The 17110-nt window shown below is 36.6% G+C and overlaps 1 protein-coding gene across 1 annotated transcript; it reads left to right on the forward strand.

Annotated features, from left to right (window-relative positions):
- Window positions 1–11542: 11542 nt before the first annotated feature.
- Window positions 11543–17110, forward strand: LOC136816667 (uncharacterized; the record flags this gene model as incomplete). The annotated part of the gene is given in 2 exon segments (XM_067072994.1): window positions 11543–11884; window positions 16345–17110. Coding segments are annotated over 2 exon segments (783 nt in total). The 5' UTR covers window positions 11543–11633.

Consider the following 17110-nt stretch of genomic DNA (forward strand, 5'->3'; position numbering starts at 1 on the left):
CACTGAATCTTCTTAAATGGAACCCAACCCACTCCAAGAAGGACACTCCCTCACATTCCAATCACCCCAGATATTATTATCGACCGACCTCGAATAAGATAGTTGATGGAATATACCTGGGTAGGACTAATTTCCTAAAATCTAAATTTCAACGCGAATTACAAAACGACGAACTTTCTTCATATATAACCTTATCTTCGGATAATACCTACAACCAAGACAAAGTCTCTGATGAAACTCCAGTTTGTTAACTTTTACAAGAAAGGAAAATGTAACTATGGCATCACAGGCAAAGATTGCCGATTCAAGCATCCAAAAATCTGTACAAGTTACTGAGACATGGTAATAAATCCCCAAAAAGGCGTTAATGCTGGCACAAAATGCAACATGTTTCATCCACGTATGTGTTCTTCATCGATCAGAAAAGGTGATTGTTTTAACACAAATTGCACTTTACTCATGTCAAGGGGACTAAAAGGACCCAGTACTAAAAACCCATACAAACACACAACAATCATTGGATTTTCTGAAACATCTTAGACAATTTTCGGACAGAAATGATATCAATGATCACTACCAATCTGAATGTACGAAATATTCAGCAACCATCTCAAACTTTACATCAGAAATACCCACACCAATTTCAACCCCGTCTTCAGGACTATCCACTCAGCCAAAGCAATTTTCACCACAACAAACAAGGGATACCACATCGATGAATACTTTTTCTTTTATGAATATTCAGGGTTTATGTCCCCAGACCACTCAATCATCAGTTCCTCTACTAGAATCAATTCTTCATTCTGAGAACCACATTTTTATGGGCCTAACCGAAACATGGCTATCATCTTCGCACAAGAAAGCAGAGCTTGAAATTGAGGGATACGAGCTTTTTCGTAAGGATAGAAATCGCATCAAATCCAAATATGGAAGACATAGCGGAGGTGTCGCATTTTATCTTCGAAGCGACGTATCTCCGATGTTTGAGCCAATACTTGAATTTTCAAATGGTGTCAATGAAGCTCTACTACTTCATTCAAAAAACCTTAACCTTATTCTTGGTGTCATTTATAGACAGCCAACAAATATTCTGCACAAATCAGCGGCTCCGGAATTCTTGGACCTTATCTCAGCAATGCAGGACATCATTGAATCAATCGAAGGAAATACCCCCGATATTTATCTATGTGGTGATTTCAATATACCCCACACCATAAAAAATGACTCTTACATACCATCAATTAGTTGCAACAAACAACTTCTAGATGTTTTAAACAATTTTACTTCAATGTTAAACTTGAACCAGATGATCCATAAGCCTACTCATTCTAATGGCAATATATTAGACTTCTTACTGACTAATAACTCTGATTCAATTTCAACTACCTAGCACACCAATGCTCTCTCAGACCACTTCATCATTGAGTTACACCATCTGAACTTTTCTATGACTGAAAACAACTATAGTAATAACAATAATAAAAATTTAATCAGTGCTTTTGATAATTTATACTTCTATTTGATCAAATTAATGGGATCATCAATGAAACTTCAAAGCCTGACTGGCACAATATTTTGAACCCACTTGATTCAGACCTGACGCCCAATATGATGCTTTTATCAAACAATGCATATTCATTATATCTTCAAATAATGTACCTCCAAAAATATTTTCATCAAGAAGAAACGCAAGCCAAGAGACAGGCGGATTTTAATGCGAAAAAGAAGAAACTCAGAAAAAAGATTTCAAAATCTTTAAACTACGAAAACTTGTTGAATGAAGTGCTACTTCAAAAATCCTTTGCTCAAGAGAAGAAACAGAAAGAAGCTGAAGCAACCTCTAAACTCAAATCCACCAAAATTCTTTTACTCATACGCTAATCGCTTCTCGAAATCTAAACCAAAAGTTGGACCCTTAATCATCCAGACACTACAAATTGACTAATGATCCCCTTTGATGGCCAATATCCTACAAAAAACTACAAGTCTGTCTTCACCCAACCTTCAAAACTACGACTTCATCCGCTTGAGTCACAACTCCCAACACTTGAAGATATCAATCTGACTATCGAGGAATTTGTCAAGAAATCGGTACACTGTCACCAACTTCAGCACCTGGACCTGATGGTTTTCCAGCTATTTCTTCTTCTGAAACTAAGATAACATTGCTCTACCACTTTCAATCATCTGGAGAACATACTTAACAAAGGACACTCCAAACTTTTAAAACTGGACATACCCCAGTTTACAAGAAAGGGAATCAGGGACTTGCTGAAAACAGGACCCGTTGCCCTCCCATCCCACGTTCAAAGGTCTTTGAAAAGATTGTACGAGCCAAGATACAGAATCATCTAGAAGAAAACAATTGTTATAACAACAATCAACATGGCTTAGGAAGGCCGCTCATGTTTAGTCAATTGCTTCAACACACCGAAAGACTGATCCATTACCTAGAGAATGGAAACACATTGACGTTATCTATTAGACTTCAGTAAAGCTTTTGATAGAGTGACCATACCATTTTGTTCCACAAGCTTCAGAAAAATGGCATAACGGTAAACTCCTTGAATGGATCAGATCCTTTTTGACTCATCGACACAGAGAGTTCAGTACCAACCTTGTCCTCAAAACGATGTTATTTCAGGTGTGCCGCAAGGATCTGTGCTGGACCGCTATTGTTCTGATCAGATTCAAGATATCGATAAAACATCCTTCATTCTATTTGGCATCGTTTGCTGACGACACTCGTTTGATGAAAAAAATATCCCAAACTGGAGGATGTTTATCATCTACAAAATGATCAGACACTGTCTATAAGTGGACAGGAGACAACAACATGCAGCTGAATGGTCTAAATTTGAGCACTTGCCTACGGGAAAANTGTGTGATAGTCAATGACTTGGAGTTATGAAGGCAAATGGACAAGAGTCGAAAAAGACAAGAAATCGGTTCTCGACTACATGATAATAGAAAAAACGGAGAAACATAGTGTAAGTCAAATGCTAATAGACGAAGAAAGACGGTTCACCCCCTATCATGTGATAAAAGATGACAATGAAGAAATTAAAGAACAGTATACAGACCACAATGCCATAATAAGTACAATCAAGTGGAGCATTAATATTGAGAGAAGTAATGAAATAAAGGAGGTGATTGGAAAAAAGGGAATGTCGAAGTTCAGGGAAATTTTGAAAGGTCAGCAAATCTCAAGAATACTCCAAGAAAAAGAAGCATTTCAAGACAGATACAACAGGTGGGAAGCAAAGATCAATAACATCATCGAATCTATGCAAAACCAAGGTGAAGAAAAAGAAGGAGCAAAGTAGTAGAGTGATCGAGTACTAATGAAGGCAAAGCAGAAAATAAAGAAAATGAAACCATCCAAAATAAACAGAAGCAGGCGAAAGCTACTTAACAGACATATAATTCACGAAAGACAACACAGGTATGCAAGGAAGATTCAAAAGATAATTGAAGAGTTGAGAAAGAATGGAGGTGGGATGAAGGAGGAGAGTTTCTGGGAATTCAAAAGAAAACTCAAAGGAATGCAACAAGAGATAGCAAGCGAAATGGTCAACAGGAAAAGGGGAAATGGTATCTGAAAAGAGCAAGATTGTTGATGTCTTCAAAAAGTTCTATGTGGACCTGTTTAAAAAAACAGACAAAGAGTCTTTTAATGAAGCCCAAATGAAATCAGAATCGACAGTAGAGAAAAAGATCAAAAGCATGAAAGAAGTGGCAAATACACAGGAAGCCCTAACCGTAACCAAGAAAGAGATAAATGACGTAGTAAGAAAGCTGAAAAGAAGAAAGGCACCTGATTCTGGAGGATGGAGGAATGAGATGTTGAAAGAGGGAGGTGGTGAGATGATCAAATCACTGAAAATTATATTCAACGAAATCTTCAGGAACATGATTATACCAGAGCAGTGGGAAAAAGTAACCGTCAAGTCAATTTATAAAAACAAGGGAAAGAAGACAGAAATGAAGAACAGGAGAGGAATTTTTTGCGCCGATGCAGAAAAGTGTTTCGAGCAACTCTGGCTGGATGACTGTCTAGTAGACCTGAAGGACTGTGGCATGAGAGAGAGAGAGACCCAACTATTAAAACAGCTAAACCAAAGGGCAAGAATGACGGTTCTGACACCTTGTGGAGAGACCGAAGAATTTCAGGTTGAGGAAGTGGTCAAGCAAGGTACAATATTTGGACCATTGCTGTGCTGCTGCAACACATCAAAGATAGCAGAAATTGGAGAAGACGCAAGAACAGTAGTCAGCCCAAACCTATCTATAGCCCCCTTGACTTACGTAGATGATATTACAGCTGCAGGGACTCCTCATGGTTAAGTGTGTTGGGAGAAGTTGCACAAAGTGGAGGAGCATGAAAAGCGGGTTCACTTTCAACACAGGAAAAACAATACCTGATAATTAAAACGGAGGAAAGAGGAAAGAGGAGGTTCAAGAGCTGGATATGGATGTCAAAAGAGGAAAAATTGAAAGAGTTGCAAGCTACAAAATCTTAGGCAACTGGATCGCAGAAGATGGCAAACTTTCTGAGCAGTTAAAGGAAATTGAAAGACTAAGCTGGGCTATGTTAATTGAGCTGAAAGGAACAGTGAAGGAAGAATGGTTGGGATCAATGTCCACAGATGCAGCACTGCTAGTTTATGAGAGAACAGTCGTCCCAACTCTGATATACAACCTGGAATGCTGGACAAGGATTGACAAAAAAGAGATTGAAGAATTAGAAAAAATCCAAGCGAGAATACTTAAGTCCATACTAAGAATGCCATCATCAACACCTTACTTTGGCATCCTGAAAGAGACTGGGATATGGCCGATTGAAAAGAAGGTGGTCTATCACAGAATGATGCTCTATCAAAACCTTATAACGTCAGCCAAAGTAGGGTGTAAACTGGATTTTGAATTTTAGAGTTTCAAAATTGTCACAATTTTTTATCAAAATTTATTATATTGTAAGACTTTTTGCGCAATTTTGAGGTCCATAAGTCAAAAATCCACTGTTTGCCCCAGGGGTATCTGATTCGCGGTAGTAGCAAAAAACGGCAAAAATGGCATTTTTTGTCCATTTTAAGACTATAAAAGGCCAGGAAATGGTCAAAATGGTTTCTAAATGAGGTCTTGTACTAATATTCAACACAAAAAGACAAAATAACCCCAGCGAGATCGCTCAATGTTTCAATTTCAGGCTAAAAAGGCCGATTTTCTTGGATTCTGGGTAGCAAAATGCATGAAAGCAGCATTTTTGAGGACCCACAACTTTTAAACTTTTTAAGGTACACACTTGAAATTTTCAGCAATGAAACACTGCAGAGAAAGCTCCAGGAAAAATCAAACTTGAGTTTTCAAATATTTCCTATAAATCCATAATGGCGCCCTAGAAATTGAGTTTTCATGCTAAATGCCAATATTTCAAGCTAAAACTTGGTTTTCTCTGGCTAAAATCTCAAAAATGGTTTCAAATATTGTCCTGAAATCTTTGGGTGTTGAAAGTATTCAGGAAAAACTCTGGGAGAATTGAAATGGTTTGGGTTAGAAATTTGCCAAAGTCCGCCATATAGAATTGCATTTCCACTTAAAAACGCGATATTTAGAGTTAAAGTCTAATTTTCTCAGACTAAAATCTCAAAAATGGTTTCAAATGATGTCCTGAAATCTTTTGGTGTTGAAAATATTCTGGATATACTCTGGGAGAACCAAAATGGTTTGGGTTTGAAATTTGCTCAAGTCTGCCATTATGGTATTGCATTTCCCACTAAAACGCAATATTTAGAATTAAAGTCTGATTTTCTCAGGCTAAAATCTCAAAAATGGTTTCAAATAGGGTCCTGAAATCTTTTGGTGTTGAAAGTATTCTGGATATACTCTGGGAGAACCAAAATGGTTTGGGTTTGAAATTTGCCCAAGTCTGCCATTATGGTATTGCATTTCCCACTAAAACGCAATATTTAGAGTTAAAGTCTGATTTTCTCAGGCTAAAATCTCAAAAAATGGTTTCAAATAGGGTCCTGAAATCTTTTGGTGTTGAAAGTATTCTGGATATACTCTGGGAGAACCAAAATGGTTTGGGTTTGAAATTTGCCTAAGTCTGCCAATATGGTATTGCATTTCCTACTAAAACGTGATATTTAAGAGTTAAAGTCTAATTTTCTCAGGCTAAAATCTCAAAAAATGGTTTCAAATAGGGTCCTGAAATCTTTTGGTGTTGAAAGTATTCTGGGAACACTCAAGGAAAATCATAGTGGTTCACAATGGTCATATATATGCCTAACTCTGCCATTATGAATTTCATTTCTTTAGGAAGAACGCTCAAGCTTACTCAAAACATTGTGTTTTAGAATGAAATACAATTCCATAATGGCAGACTTTGGTAAATTTCTGACCAAAACCATTTTGGTTTTCCCATAGTATTTCCAGAATACTTTCAACACCAAAAGATTTCAGGACCCTATTTGAAACCACTTTTGCGATTTTAGCCTGAGAAAATTAGAATTTAGCTCTAAATATTGCGTTTTAGTGGGAAATGCAATTCCATAATGGCGAACTTTAGCAAATTTCTAACCCGAACCATTTTGGTTCTCCCAGAGTATATCCAGAATACTATAAACACAAAAAGATTTCAGGACCCTTTCTGAAACCATTTTTGAGATTCTAGCCTGAGAAAATTAGACTTTAACTCTAAAAATCGCATTTTAGTGGGAAATGCAATGCAATAATGGCAGACTTAGGCAAATTTCTGACCCAAACCATTTTGATTCGTCCAGAGTATTTTCAGAATACTTCCAAGATTCAAAGATTTCAGAACACCATTTGAAATCATTTTTTAGATTTTAGCCCAAGAAAACCAAGTTTTAGCTTGAAATATTGGCCTTTAGCATGAAAACTCAATTTCTAGGGCGCCATTATGGATTTATAGGAAATATTTGAAAACTCAAGTTTGATTTTTCCTGGAGCTTTCTCTAAAGTGTTTCATTGCTGAAAATTTCAAGTGTGTACCTTAAAAAGTTTAAAAGTTGTGGGTCCTCAAAAATGCTGCTTTCATGCATTTTGCTACCCAGAATCCGAGAAAATCGGCCTTTTTAGCCTGAAATTGAAACATTGAGCGATCTCGCTGGGGTTATTTTGTCTTTTTGTGTTGAATATTAGTACAAGACACCATTTAGAAACCATTTTGACCATTTCCTGGCCTTTTATAGTCTTAAAATAGACAAAAAATGCCATTTTTGCCGTTTTTTGCTACTACTGCGAATCAGATACCCCTGGGGCAAACAGTGGATTTTTGACGTATGGACCTAAAAATTGCGCAAGAAGTCTTACAATATGATAAATTTTGATAAAAAATTGTGACAATTTTGAAAATCCAAAAAAAGTATTTTTTCATGGTTCCAGTTTACACCCTAGCCAAAGACAGATTAGGAAGAGTGGTGATAGAGGACCAGGAATGCAGTGAAACAGCAAAAACCAATAATTGGGCATCAGAGACAAGAAGAATTGCTAGAGACATTGGGGTAGACTTGAACACTGCTAAGGAATACAAGAAAGAACTATGGAAGAAAACAATAAAGAGGAAAATTGCTGAGCAGATTGACAGGGCAGTTAGGGAAACCATCCAGGATCCTGCCATTCTATCAGCCAGCAAAAACTGAATGACACTTGTAAACTTAAGTTTCTTACCATTTTCCATCGAAAACATTACTACTTCCCGAAGCCGGAGACCAAAGCAAATGATCTTTCTTGATGAGGGCGCCCTTTTGGATCTATTGTTAACTCATTTAAAATGGTGGACAGAGTTGCGGAATGACGAAGGCGCCCACTGCTTCGAGGGTGGTAACGCCAAAACGCCCAATAGGACCAGCCAACAGAAGGCGAGTTTGTTGCCGCGCGAGTTACGTCATGCACTCCACCGTAGCGAAAGCGCGAACGACATTTCACAATTATAAGAATATCTTATGTGCTTAATTCTATTTGACTTTGAGAGCTTCATGGAAGATGAATAAGTAGAAAGATGAAAAATGCGCTGGTTAATTTTTTTTAAATAGGTGTGTTCTATCATTGTTGAAAGTTGAAGAAATTTCTACCGACGCATAATTTTTTTACAGCCAATTAAAGGCACAGTATGCTTATACTTACTATGTTTGCTACAGTAACTTGGTCTAATGTCGACATCCCTCCTCTAATTTCGACACCCTTTTTATCAGCTGAAATTGATAGAAAGGTTGAAACTGTTTTTCTTTGCTTAATGGTCAGAGAGGGATTATTCTTTTTCAATCAGTGATTCAAGCTTTCATATTATTCCTGTCTCTAAAAAAGGGTGTCGGAATTAGACGAGGGATGTCGATATTAGACCAACTTACGGTATATCATCTAGGCAAAAAACGGTAAAAAAAGACACAAACACAATTTTTTCATGAGTGTGGTTATGATTTTTTTGATTGCGCCCGCGTACAGGAACTCGCCAAATGTTCCTAACTGAAGGGAGTTGGATGAGAAAGAAATGAGAAAGATGAGGCATCAAAGTGGACAAAGGTTTGAAAGAAAAAGTTATCTAAATAAAATGGGATTAAAGGAAGCTAGTGAAACAATGAGAAGGAGGCTTGAAATGATTGATATTGGTAGTAACTTTGGAAGGAAGAGAACATGCAGGCTATGTGAGGAGAAAGAAAGCACTGAACACATGATAGCATGTAGAAGTACAACAGCTCCTGCCGAATTGACAATAGCTAGGGTGCGCACTCGTCGGGATTTTTTGCGCGGAACGAGGAAGAATTTACAAAAATGAGCTTCAATGCATTAGTACTTACCTTTAAATCATCCAAATCTGTTCATTCTTTTTTTAAATCAATCAGGAATTATCAAGGAAACAAGTAAAAAAAACTGCATCCAGGTATCTATTTTCTTTCCAAAGATATTCATGTTTTTGGATGTCAAGGTGAAAACGCGATTTAGCGCTGACCACGGCACTGGAAAATTCTCGACCCACATTGAAACAAATGGCTGTCGCTATTGAGCTGGTTCATCTTTTCAATCGCGGTTTTTTTAGTAAACCCAGGGTAAGATTAGGCTACAATCTATCACAAAGTGCTTTATTTGAAAATCTACAGGCCGTCTGGATTTTGAAAAATAAGAAGAAATTGCAATTTTTTAACAAGATTGTGGATTTTTTCTTTTAAGCAGCATACACCATCTGAAAGCTGAGGGTTTTAGCTTTCTAGTGGTGAAATTTGTTTTTAGCTATCATTTCCAGCTCATTAGCGATAAGCTAAAGTTTAACAGTCATCGGGCCGATTTTCAGACCGCACCAGCAAAACTCCCCATACCCCGCCACACGGAAGACTAGATTTCATCCGCCATTTTTGGCGCGATTTTGGTCTTTTCGAAAATCATTTCTTGCTGGCGTGGTGTAAGGAGGCGATTCTTTGAAAAGGTGATTTTTTTGTGTTTTGAAAATGGAATAACTTTGGGAATACTTAACCAATTCTAATAAATGACCCCTCGTTTTTCTCACAAAGGTAAGGACTTTTAAATAAAATTAGTTTGGTTTCTAAAAATTGTGGGGAAAATTTTGGCCTGACCACCCTACAGTAGCATGCTTGAAGGAAACGGACAATCTTAAACATCATTAGACAAACAAATCAATTTCTAAATCTCCAAATAGAAAAAAGAGACAAAGAGGAAAAACTAAAAGAAACATTGTAAACAAAAAAAAAGAAACAAATGTCTTGCACCTTATACGTGATTTAGCGGAAGAAGGTGCTTGTTGATGTAACACTGTCAACAAAGAGGACGATTCAAGATTCAAGATTCAAAAAGTATTTTCCTTACTTTTCTCTTTTTCTTGAATTTTTCAAAATTCCTTTGTATATAATGATTGTTTGCTATCACAAGGATTTTCTTTTCCCAGAGAAATGAACATTTCAGACAATATCTGCCTGTAAAACGCAAACTTGCATGACTATGGTTTTTTACCAACATACAGCGATGCAGATTTCCCATCAATTTTGACTTTCACTTTCGAAAAAATCCGCCATATTTGTTTTGATTCTGACGTCATGATAAGCCTACATTTATTCGAAAGTCTATTAATCTCATAACCGATCTCCATTGCTAAGGCATATGATGATCTGAAAAGTTTCTCCAGCGAAATTTTACAAAACCGCGTTCGGCGGGGTCTGGGAAAAACTATGACACGTGACCAGGATACCGGTATCCGATTGGCACGCAGTTTTCAAGATTCATTTATCATTTTATAGGAAACAATTTTTTGTAAGAACTAAGTAGCAAAAACCTCTGTATCTTTTGAAATATTGAATATTTTCCAAGAATTTTTTCAAATGATAACAGGCAATTGTACATGGAACAATCTGAATCTTCAGCTGTCAAAAATACTAACTTTTTTGCTGCTGGAATGCCCTTTGACCACCTGAACATATCATGGCTACAAAATCATAAACAGTATCATTTAATTTGGAGTTTTAAAACCTTTTCAAGCCAGAAAATACTTTCCAGAACTTAGAATTGGTTTTTGTTTATCTTCCAAATCTATTAAACAGTTCTCATGAAAGGTTTTTGAAGTCTGATTGCAAAAAGTATGCAACCCAAAAAACTGATCATCGAAACCGCTTAAAAAAGCTCAACAAACATAAAATTCCCATAAAATTTCACCAATACTCTATCCAAATATCCAACAATACATATATAGAGCTTAAACTAGTCAACCTCTTGGTGTTTGAATCAATTTTTTGTCGGTTGAATGCCTGACAGACGACAGACATTTCGCACACGTTAAGTTATAATTATTCTGATAAAATGCTTCATTCCTCCTAATAATCAAGCAGATAGCAAGAGAAAAGTAATCATTACATAAGAGAACATACCTGTAATAATTTGGTTGATGTTTGAGCCTTCATCTTGAACAAAAATGAGAAAACATCCAAGCAAAATCAGTGTACAATCAATACACCTTTCAAAACAGTCTTTCAAAGCTTTTAGGTCAATAAGTATGAGCAGCCATTTCTGTGGGTGTATGTCAGAGCTACACTAAAATGAATAAACAACATTTGAAACATTGAATTTTCCTTCATAAGTCTCAAAAGCCATAAAAAAATCAAAACATTGACCAAGAGCCAAAACGTGAATTTCAGGCGCCATCTTGGATTTGGTTCGGAGCAAGAAAGCCACGGTCGCAGTAGAATCGGTTTTTTTTAGCCCACGCATCCAAAGACGGCCGGAGCAAATCGATAAATTTTATGCGAATGCTGCGATTGAATCAGATTGAATCGTGAAAAGTACTCTGAAATTTCAGAGTGTCGGCCATCAAAGAAAACCCGAGAACCTTCGCAGGTCTTCTTGCAGAACCATTCCCTTTAGAGCGCATGCGTGGAATGCGTGGAGCACGAAGAGCTGCTTGGAGGTTAAAAGTCTATAGGCTAGTCAACGACTTTTAATCGCGAATTCTGATTGGCTTATTTTTAGCCGCAAAAATCTGATTGGTCAAATTTTTGCTGGAGGAAATTCAAACTCAAATTCAAAACATTGCACAAAAAGTTTGTATTATCGCGGCAGCAGTGACCAGGTGACACACAAGTTGATTTCTTGCATTTTGTAACTTGTTTATGATAATCAGAATGGGTGCTTATGTAGCTAAAGAGGAAGATGAAAGTCTTGAAATTGCAACTCCACACTTTGAAAAATACGGCAATTTGGTATCCTCAACGAGTGACGATCCAAGGTCTCCTGCAATTGATGATGTAAAACGAACTCCTCTTGTTTTTCGCGATCAAATAGAAGATCCACGTTCACCTCCCTCTGGATACGAGCGAACACCTGTTTTTTCTATACCTGAGCCTGGCACTCCCAAAATGAGGTAATGCTCATAGTATAGTTATTTAACTGATACTGCTACTAGGTAGATACTAGGTCAATTTTTTAACGTTTTCAAGCACTTTTTTATTCAATTGAGCCTTAGCTAACTTTTGATCTAATGAATCGAATTTGATAAATGATTTGTCAAAATGTAAGTTTATCTTTCTTCTTTCCAATGAAATACCGTGAGATTGGGTAACTTGCATCAGTGGAGGCTAACATACATAGCCCTCAAATGAAAGACCTGGCTGGTCAGGCGGCAATCACAAATATCTTCATTTCGCGCCCTCGTTGGGTCTAGAAAGTGAGTCGGTCGGTCGGTCGTAAAAATTTTCGGGTTTCCATTTTTCCATCCATTTTTAGAGTGCATTCTTGGAGAAAACTGCCAGCCATAGCCAAAACAATCGCGTGTAATGGGTGGTTTAAAATTATGACCTTTGAACACTGTGACCTCCGACCCCAAAATGGCACATGTAATGATAAACAAAGTCAAAATGCTGCGAATGCGCTAGAAATCGCTCGCAAAAAATCGGCAATAATAAAATTTTTGAACGAAGGAAAAGTCATTGACAGAAAAATCCCGACAAATTTACCGACTCACCGACTCAATTTTACTCAATTTTCAAGAGTCGGTCGGGTGACGCGAAACGAAGATATTTGTGATTGCCGCCTCATTAAAATACAAAGTTAAATCAAAACAAAAATGGTAGAGTAGAGCTGCGCGCGGAGCTGCATAGTTGTATTTTAATGACCAGCCAGGTCTTTCATTTGAGGGCTATGCATGTTAGCCTCCACTGATGCAAGTTACCCAATCTCATGGTAGGAATTGTTCTTTGGAAATTTTTAGATTTCAAGAAAATTAGTGTTAAACCAGACGTAAATTAATCGAACCAATCGAACGGTATTTTTAATCGAACTTTGTCGAACTTAATCGAACTTTGTTGGCCGATTAATGTTCGACTAAGTTCGGTTGTCAAACTTTAATCGAATACTCACAAATTTCTCAAAATACAAAGTTCGATTAAGTTCGATTACTGAAATCAACTCCCCGGAACCCCGGTCGAGACCCCCAGGGGCCGTCCACGATGGTACCCAAATGAGGTCATTTTTCCCAATTTTTGCCAATTTTCAATTTTTGCCGGCTTTTGACGACGCTTTGAGGACTCCCACCCTCACATCCCCCTGACCAGTGGGCACCAATCGGACCCCGGGACCCCCAGGGGCCGTCCACGGTTAGTATATACCCAAAGGAGGTCATTTTTTGTTGTCCAGACGGTGTCAATCGAACAACTTCGAACAAAAATCGCAATTGAACGTAATCGAACGCGATCGAATAATTGTGATTTGATTGTCGAACGTAATCGAATCTCAATCGTAATCCTGGGTAATATTCGATTGTGTTCGAGTAAGGTTAGATTGGTTCAATTGATAGTTGACTATGTTCGATTGCTTTGATTGATTGTCAATTACATTCGATTTCGTTTGATTACGATAGACCTTTTTTCAAAGAGGACGTCCTATTGAATAATTATGTAGTCCAGCCATAAAAACAATGATAGAGCCATGCATAATTACTGTATCATGCATATTGTAATAATCATGCATGGTTTTATCATTGTTTTTCTGCTGGACTACATATATTATGTTCGATGAGTTTGATTGCAATTAAAATAAATTGGATCACTCCATTAGAGCATAGACCTTTTTTCAAAGTTGTCGAACTTTTTCGAACGGAGTTTTTTGTCGAATTTGTCGAACCTTTCTTGTTGTCGAACTTTATCGAACGGTGTTTTTTGTCGAATTTGTCGAAAATTTCTCATTGTCAAACTTTGTCGAACTTTAATATGTTTTGTCGAACTTAATCGAATACTCACAATTTTAGCGACTTTTGAAAAGTTTGATTAAAGAATTTAATCGAACTTTTGTCGTTCGATTAAGTTTGACAAAGTTCGATTAGTTCGGTTATCGAACTGTTCGATTAATTAGTCTGGGTTAAAGAGAGAAACCTTTTTGTGGGGTGGCACACCCGGTATAATATATAAAGGAAAATAAACAAGCAATTCCTTCAAAAATCATTCAATAATGTTAGAAAAATGCATTGTCAAAAAGGGTTAAGATTTTGCAGGCCACTGTGAAATTGTTTTGTGTGTTTCTTTTTATCACAAACAATTGGCATATTTTTCATTCATGTTTTGAAGAGCCTTAGAGTGACAGAAAAGGCCATAGACACCTTTTTTTTAAGAATATCTTCTGGAAAATAGTGTGCCACAAATGGCTTACCATCAACTGCTCTAACTTGAGACTATCTGACAAAACATGGGATGGCTATTTGGCCACCATTTCACCGAACCTCCAAAGTCATTTGATTTGGAGTTAATGAACAGCGTATTAAAAGATAATGATTCTCTACTATCGGCATCCAGTCATTTTGAAAGTTAAAAAGGGCATGCTATCAGTGAAAGTTATTGTTACATACCGTTAACTGCTCTAACTTGGGACGATTGGTCCAAAAATGTGACTGTTGCATATCTGGTCTGTATTTTCACTTACTGTAAAATCAAAAGAGAAATTGTGTATTTTTCGTCGTTCCTTAACTCAAATCAAATGACTTTGGAGGTTTGGTGAAATGGTGGCCGAATTGCCATCCCATGTTTTGTCAAATAGTCCCAAGTTAGAGCAGTTGACAGTATTATGACAGAAAGTATGATTGATAAGCTTAGTGGAGTTCAGTGGAGTTATCAAAACAAATTTATTGTCAAAGAGATTTAACAGTAAGTGAAAATACAGGCCAGATATCAACAGTCCCATGTTTTGACCAATCGTCCCAAGTTAGAGCAGTTGACGGTATACCGTGAGTGGTCCTAAATCGGATGGGGTCTTTCAAAATAAAAATCATTTGAAAGATTTTTATAAAAAGTTTATTTCACTGAAGATTGCCATCCTGGATGGCATGAAACTTTGAGTATGAAAGCAACTTAAATTGTTTTCTTTAATCAAACCAGAATATCTTCTACCTTAAGGGAAGAAATTTTTGCGGGATGGCTGAAAAAGTCTTTTCGTAAGGAATTTAATTTGGCGAATCAGGGAAAAATCTAATTTTGGCAAGAATTTGATTTGGCAAATGGCGGATTTTAAAATCCGAAATTAGGATGAAACATTGATATCGGGGGAAAATTGTGAAAATTTGCGGGAATTTAGATTTGGCAGATTTCAGACGATACCCTTAAGGTATAATAATACCAAGGTGAAAATTGGCCAAATTGTAAGAATACCAAGGCTCAAAATAAAGATTTCAATTGGGTCGGACAATATGTCCGATCAGTGTTGCTTTAGCTTGAAAATTATGATTTTTTGGTCGGACAAGGAGCTATTTGGGTCGGACAATGTCCGATGTCCGACCGCTATTTCAAGCCCTGAAATACCTCTAGGGTTTAACAGATTTTGATAGAGTAAGAATACAGTCCTTTTGTATTTGATTTTAACAGAAAAAATTGGGTTTTTGATAGGCTTGATTTGAAACTTTAAAGGCAGAAATATATAATTTTAGCTACCAATGTGCACACTAAAGTCTCAAACTCTCGAATTGATCATTTTTTGTGTTTGTATCAGTTTGTATAAAAGTCTAATAAAAGTAATGTGATGCTGTAAGAATATTTCACCCTCAATTTTGGCAATTTCTTAAGAATACTTGACCCTCATCCAAAGTACACTATTCTTATAAAAAAGCATGTATTCCAACTATGTCTGACACTCAACACATGACACATAAATACCCTTTAATAACTACAATCAGTGCCATAATATATTGGGACTTTTGGCTAATTTACCATTTTTCGAAAATTGAAGTTCGAGCGAGAATGTCAATTTCAGGCCTTCAACTTAATTTTATCGACTATTTCGATCTGGGAGGGATTTATTGGTTTCTAGGCTATATTTCAAGCCCTACTGGACCATTTTTGAACTTTTGGATCCTCAGATCCTAAGGTCATAAGTCTTAAGTCTAGCGTTAAAACTCAGAGTTAAAACTCTACCCTTCCAGCCTACTTTAGAGCGTTTACAAATCGATTGTGGTTTCAAAACACCCCGGTGAATTTCCCTTTCGTGACTGATTGTAGTTTGCTGATAAAAATTTGTATCTTAAGTCTGTTCCAAAAAAATTGACAGTCTGCAACCTTTCATACATTACTCTTGAGAAAATATTTTGATTTATATTTTTCTGAAACTTGGAACTTCACTGATTTCAGATATGTTTTCAAGTCTTTCATAGCTTTTTTAGAGCAAAAGTTACAGCTCTTCAAAAGTAGGCTAAAAATAGCAAAAAATGGGCAAAATTGAGGGCTGTGACTTTTGATCCAAGAAGCAATATTAAAAACTTGTAAATTAAAATTGATGAATAAGCAAACATTATCACTCTTTGTATTCAAAAACAAAACCTTGAATTTCTATTTTTATCCATTTTAGGTTTAAGATGGACAATCTTGGCTTTGAAGATTCTCCTCTCTCCAGTGTTACTGAGAAACTGTCAGCCATAAGAATCAGCGAAAAGCAAAATGACACAAGTGAAGACATCAGCAATGAAAATCTTACACCAGAAATGGATGCACAATACTTGGAAGATGATATTCCAAAGGGCATTGGCGAAATCGAGTCACCGATATCTTCCAAAACAAATAGTGAATTGTCTCCACTTATCAAAGATAAAAATGTGAAAAAGTTACGAAACCGGAAAAGTAATGCATCTAATAAAAACAAAAACGCTTTGTTGAAACAAGCTTTATTCAAGCCATATGTGGATAACGAATCAAGTGAAATGAAAAGCTCAATAAAATATGACACTGTCAATAAGCAGCGCAGACCTTTATCCAACAAGAGTATTAATTTAGTACTAAATAACCCTAATGTTGATGATGCTAGTACTGACATAAAGAAAGACAAACTACAACCTTTTAGTTTTGAAAAAGCTATTGATAAGGAAAATATGCCTGTTCTTTGAATGAGAGCATAATCAATTCGATGGGCTGTATCTGGCTGTATAAATATGGCATACTTGTATTTTTTTTGTGATATAGCAGAAAGTGTATCCTTTTCCATGAAAATTTTATATATTATAATTAATTTTGGGTTAACCTATTTAAACCCATAGCTGCATTGAAAGGATTGATTTTACCAGGATTGGATGGTGTTATATGTTATACCCTGGAAAAGTCAGACCTTGTCCTTGCAATGA

This window comes from Clytia hemisphaerica, unplaced genomic scaffold (assembly GCF_902728285.1).
Source record: "Clytia hemisphaerica strain Z4C2 unplaced genomic scaffold, Clytia hemisphaerica genome assembly, whole genome shotgun sequence".
NCBI classification, from domain to species: Eukaryota; Metazoa; Cnidaria; class Hydrozoa; order Leptothecata; family Clytiidae; genus Clytia; species Clytia hemisphaerica.